The sequence below is a fragment of the Protobothrops mucrosquamatus genome, unplaced genomic scaffold (genome assembly GCF_001527695.2).
Source record: "Protobothrops mucrosquamatus isolate PMUCROS unplaced genomic scaffold, P.Mucros_1.0 scaffold115, whole genome shotgun sequence".
Lineage (NCBI taxonomy): Eukaryota > Metazoa > Chordata > Lepidosauria > Squamata > Viperidae > Protobothrops > Protobothrops mucrosquamatus.
In genome coordinates this window covers 342,043-348,042 of record NW_015386487.1, presented here as the reverse complement: position 1 = coordinate 348,042, position 6,000 = coordinate 342,043, and the positions used below count along the sequence as shown (strand labels likewise).

The 6,000-nt window shown below is 48.0% G+C and overlaps 1 protein-coding gene across 2 annotated transcripts in view; it reads left to right on the top strand.

Moving 5' to 3' along the window:
• Nucleotides 1-563: 563 nt before the first annotated feature.
• The window catches only part of ZBTB16 (zinc finger and BTB domain containing 16), a 119,606-nt gene continuing 114,169 nt past the window's right edge, over nucleotides 564-6,000 (top strand). For both annotated transcript variants that reach the window (XM_029283509.1, XM_015812926.1), the window contains exon 1: nucleotides 564-1,810. In XM_029283509.1, the coding sequence (XP_029139342.1) occupies nucleotides 564-1,810 (1,247 nt within the window). The remainder of the gene's footprint in view (nucleotides 1,811-6,000) is intronic.

Here is a 6,000-nt window from a genome sequence, read left to right as displayed (position 1 = left end):
ATAACTATTAGGGATGGGATACCACTAAGAAATCTGAATGTCAGGCTAAAGGTTTTGATAAACAACTAACCTGGAAAGTGGAAAAACATCCCACAAGAAGGCAGGGACAAACCGCTTCCTTGGTGTTGCCAGGGAAACCACACAGCTGTGTTTGGGCAAGCTGGATATTGAAGAAGTTGGGCTGCTTGGAAAAAGACTGCTCGGGATGGCAATCTGGGTTAGATGGTGGGTCCTTCTCCCATTGAGCCCCCTATGCCCTTTCTGTGCCCACCTAATGGGGTTCAGTTTCCTTTTGGTCAGAGAAGGACTTGACCACGTGAAGAACCAAGGCTGATGTTCCTTCCCTTTCCCACCCCTACCTGGACTAACAGCCCTGCCCTGTCCTCAGGCTGGGTTCTCTGGCGGGTTTCCATCGCTGTGATCCCACGTTGCTGAACCACATTTCCCCTATAAACCTTCTCTTCCTCCTTTCCCCTTCCAGATTGTTGACCCCCCCAAGAGACAGCTTCGGACAGAAAGACTGTAGAAAGACTCCCTAATGCCTGCAGCCCGGGAGGAGCATTATGGATTTGACTAAGATGGGTACAATTCAGCTCCAGAACTCCAGCCACGCTACTGGCCTTCTCCAGAAAGCCAACCAGATGCGCCTGGCTGGCACCCTGTGCGACGTGGTGATCCTGGTGGACAGCCAAGAATTCCATGCCCACCGGACAGTCTTGGCATGCACCAGCAAGATGTTTGAGATCCTTTTCCACCGCAACAGTCAGCATTACACCTTGGACTTTCTCTCGCCAAAGACCTTCCAGCAGATTCTGGAGTACGCCTACACTGCCACCTTGCAGGCCAGAGTTGAGGACCTGGATGACCTGCTCTATGCGGCCGAGATCCTGGAGATTGAGTACCTGGAGGAACAGTGCTTGAAGATCCTGGAGACCATCCAGGCGTCAGAAGACAACGAGGCTGAAGTCAGCATGACCGACGTTGGGGCCGAAGAGGAGGAGGACCGCAAGTCCAGATACATTAAGAACATCCTGATCTCCAACCATTCCAGCGAGGAGAGCGGCTACTCCAGCCTGGCCAGCCAGACCCTGATGGGGACGATGGTGGAGCACAGTCCCTCGGTCTCCACCTCCTTCGGCCTGGCGGCCATGAGCCCCACCAAGACTGCTGTGGACAGCTTGATGAGCATCGGCCAGTCACTCTTGCAGGGGGCTCTGCCCCACCAGGCCCTCCAGGACCTGCACTCTGCCAATGGCCGGTGCCTGGCCGTGTCTGAGCTGAAGACCGAAGCCATGCAGGTGGAGGAGGCCTCCAGCCACGAGAGCCCCAGGTCAGCCGAGCTGGGCGCTTCCGGGGGGGACAAAGCGGAGGATAAGAGCAAGCAAGGGCCTGGAACTCCGACCCGCAGCAGTGTCATCACAAGTGCCCGGGAACTTCACTACCCCCGGGATGACAACGCGGAGCAGCCCACCGAGGCGGTGCCAGGCCCCCCGGTTGGGCCAGACCTCTTGGCCTCCCGCAAGGAGAAGCCGATGGGCATCTATTCAGTACTGCCCAATCACAAGAGCGAGTCCGTGCTCGGCCTGCCCGTCTCCATGGCCCCCACCCTGCACATGCAGCCGGCCCTGGCCGTCTCCATGGACTTCGGCTCCTACGGAGGGCTGCTCCCTCAGGGCTTCATCCAGAGAGAGCTCTTTAACAAACTCGGGGAACTGGCCGTGGGAATCAAAACCGAACACCGGACTGTCGGCGAGCAGTGCAGCGTTTGCGGGGTGGAGCTGCCGGACAACGAGACAGTGGAACAGCACAGGTAGCCCTTATTCTCCTCCCCCCTTTTGGTGTTTTGTGCTTGGGCTCAAAAAGGTCATTCTGGGGGGGGGGAAGGCAAACTGGCCGTGGTTCTGATGGACTTGATGATGTTTCTTTTTTTAAAATTCAGGGCAAGGCACTGAGTTGCAGGATACGCCCCTTGCTAGTAAGGGAAAATAAAAGCGGCTAGGGAGAAAAAGAAAAATTTAAAGCCGAGAAAAAACTCTCTAGTGACATCATTGCAAGTTGGTCTTCAGAATAGAAATGGTGACCCAAGGAGGAACTTCTCTTCTTTGGCCAGGCTGACAATGAAGCTGCTCTCTGTTAGCCCCTTGGAGACACCAGCCTTGCTAGGGAGCAACAGTAGAAGGCAGACCAGCATCCTATTGCCCCGGTATGCAGGCTTCCTGAATATATTTGCTCAGCCACGGAAGTCTGGAGTAAGCGTGTCCCTTGGTCTGGTCCAGTCGCAGGACTCCTCTTAAGTTTGTCTTTGGGAGCAAAATGTGGGAGGACAGAAACTGTGGAAGTCACACAAGTGTGTGTTCCAAGAAAGAAAAGAGATTCTTCTATGCTGCTGAGATGAAATTGGGAGGCTGCAGTCCAAGGAGAAACGATTGGCCCTTTGCGTGCTGTGAAATGCTGTCTCCCCCCCCCCCATCCAAGGCCAGCGGTGGGTGATGGGAGTTGCAGTCAGTGGCACCTGGATGGCCATTCTTTACTCAGTTTAATTTGCCCCCCTAAACTCAGCTTTATTCTTGTAGAAGCTGCTGCAGTTTATTAATGCAAAGCAGGATTTAAGTAATGTTTGCTGGGCTGAGTTGCTTGCTAGTAGCTACCTTCGTTTAGGCCAGCTTAGGCTCAGCCTTCTGAATGGCAAATTTTGACCCCAACTTGCATTTTTAGGTTTATGCAGAAATTGCTGTTTTGGGCACTGGATCAGTTTAAGATGATTGCCAAAGTTTGTTTTTATTTATTGATCTGTTTTAAATATTGTTAGAATTTCTGCAAAGGTCCCATGTAAATCTTTGTAATATGTCCACGGTAACTAAAAACCAAGCATACTGCTCAGAATGTGTAGTTGCTGCTCCTCTGAAGTAGTTTAATGCTCTTCTTGGTGATAGATTCCTTTTAAAAAAGTTTAAAATGTCCTTTTGGGTCATCAACCTCCACAGTGGTTTTAAGTGGAGCAGCACATTAAGAAACAAATTGATCTCTGAAGGGAGGTTAATATGTGAAAATCTCTCTTCACTCAGTTGTAGTTTTGAGCATTGCTTTCATTTGAACTCGGCTGCTTAAGAGGTCCCTATTGTTAAAAAATCATATCAAATGCATGGAAGAGGAGAGTCCATTTTGACAGGCAGCTGTTCCTATAAAGGCAGTGCTTTCTTGAAAAATATTGTGGGTCTGTCTATTTCTTGGGGGGACTTAACTCACTTATTCTTTTTCATGAATGCCGGTTTGTGCTTCATTTCTGGGCTTCTCCATTTCCTGAGCAGGCAGTTGATCCTTTGGGGGATTCTTTTTGCTCAGCCCCAATTAGGAACCCCCCCTCCTCAGTCTGTCTGCGAGGTCTGGAAGGTAGAAAGGGCTTGGCAGGGCTCCTTGGCTGCACCTGGCCTTACTTGTCATGCAGAAAAACAAAAATTGTGCCCAGCAGCCCGGTGCCTTCGTCTTGTGCAAACATTTGTAGCTGAGGTGCAGAGTGAAACATATTTCTGTGCCTCTAACACTGTGTAAACATATTAGAAGGCAGCCTGCTAATAGGATTTGAGCCACAATGCAGAAGATGCTCAGAGATGTTTTAATGAGCCGACAAGTTTAATTACTGTAGTCCAAATGTACATAATGTACATTGGCAAGGCCGGTGAGGAGCAGGCTGCTTTGGGCTTGGTGACTTTTAGGAACAGTAACTCTAATCTAGGGTGGAGCAGCAAATCCTCTCTTCTGAGCAGGGCCACAACTTACGGGCAGTTGGGCTGCCTCTGGCACCTGTCCCAGGCGCTTTGCCCATTGAGGTCAACCCCTTGGCCATTGGGCCTCCCAGGAAGGATTGATTCCCCTTCCCACAAAAATGGCTTTGCCGGCATTCAGGGTTGGCTTTTCAGCTCCTCGCCCCTGCTAACCTTGACCCTCCTCTGTAGCCAGGGACCAGTTCCTGTTCCTGAGCTGAAACCCACTGAGGAAGGGGCACTGTTCCCCCAGGGAGTGTTGAGCCTCCTAAAGATTTGAGGATAATGGGAAGAGAGGAGCAAGTTGGAGAGGGCTTTCCTGGATACACTGTGAGGGACAGAGGGATCTGAAGCCCACCTCATAACCTGGTTTGTCTTCTCTGTGCCAATCCCTAATGTTGGGTGGGGGTCCCAATGTCTGTTCCTCACCTGGGCTGTTGAAATGGCTGGGGTCTCTGTCTCCAAGAAAACAAAGAGGAAGAAGCCGGGTCTCAAATATCATGGAAGTCAGGAAGAAACATTCTTCTGTAAAATCACAGCAGACTTTTGAAGGCCAGGTCACGCCAGGAACCGGTGGTCCAAGGGGATTCCTCCCCCCCCCACCGCCCCTTGCTACCCTCTGGTTCAAGGATCAGGCGCCTTCCTTCCTTCCTTCCTTCTGAGGTGCTCTGGCATCAAGCCTTGCCCAGCTGGGAAGTGTCACGGTTGGGGATTTTAAATACTGAGCCATTCTGGAATTGCCAGAGCTGGTCGATAACCTTGGTTGTTTCTTCTGTCCCTGCCGGCTTCACTCTGAGGTTTGAATTTCCTTAATCCCGTCAAATGGTTGCTTGGCTCCACGTGAACTGCTGAATTGATGAGTAAGGTGGCAGATTTTTCAGTCTTAAAAAGGTACTTTTAAAAAAAGAAATAGAAGGGCTGGTGGGTTTTTCGTCTAAAAAAAGCTGCTTTTTTTAAGCGTCATGTTCTGTGTTCTTTTAGATGTAATTGAAGCAACACCTGTAGCGGGAGGAATTATTTATTTATGATGCTCTTAACACAGTCTGGCTAGTGCGTTTTTTTTCCAGGGGAGAGGGAAAATGTAGGGCGAAAAAGGAAGATTCCGAGAACGACAATGAGAAGACTAATTCTCATGAACTGGAGTTAGCTGCAACTCCTGTGGGTGAATTTTGCTTAGGACAGTGAAACCAGAGCTGGACGCTTGTGAACGTCCTTAAATTAGGTGTGAACTTGAGTGATCTGGCACTCTCTTCCCAGTAGTGGAACTAACATTTCAGCAATCCATTACCACCAATTAAATGTTTCCTTCCACAATATGCCCCAGATTTAGTTAAACTTTGCTTGTCATTTAAATCAGGCCATCGAATCTGGAAAATTTCAGCTGAAGGTGCTGACAATTTTGGTCTCCCTGATATTTATTGCAACCTGAATTTTTATGAGATGTGACACATTGATACCAGTGCCTGTGGTTTCTTGATTTTCTGTTAACTCCCCCTTCTTTGGAGGTCATTTTGGTTAAACAATTTTTAAGGCACAGATCAGAAAACTAAAGAGGTTTTGTTAATAATCATGATTTCCAAAGGGCAGTGGGACGCTTGGAAAATAAGAGTAAATTTGAATTGTTTAGAGCTTTGACAATGGACAGATTTCATTCTTATTTGTCTGAAAAGGTTGACACATACTAAAGAATGTTTGATGTACAATATTTTATCACACTTACTGAGAAATTTGAAGAATACCCCTGTACCTTGAGTTACCTATGTTATTGTTTTCCCATCATTTATTAATACAAAGTGATAATTCTCATATCAAAAGCTAACTAATGTTCAGAACTGTATAAACCTTAATTTAAAATGTGGGATAATTTGAGGAATTTTAGCCAAATCTGCACAGGACTTTCTAATATTATATGCTGGCTTCATTCGTGACATTACTTTAGAATCACAAATGAAAGTCAGCGTTAATTGAATTTTTGTTATTCTTTTGAATGGTGCTTTTTTGCTAAATTCTGCGTGGCAGAAAATGGTGACAAAATATTTCTGGGCAAAATGTGTATAACAGAAGATATTCAGACAGAAGAAATTCAGAGTTGATGACTGCGATTCCTCTGTTGGTTCTTGTTCTGGCTTCCCAAAGGTCTTTGAAGGCTGCTGAATTTGGGTGAACCTCTTGACCAAAATTTCTTCTTATTTTTGACCTGCAACTTTGCCACCACCTGTTTCTCTCTTCCAAATGGGTG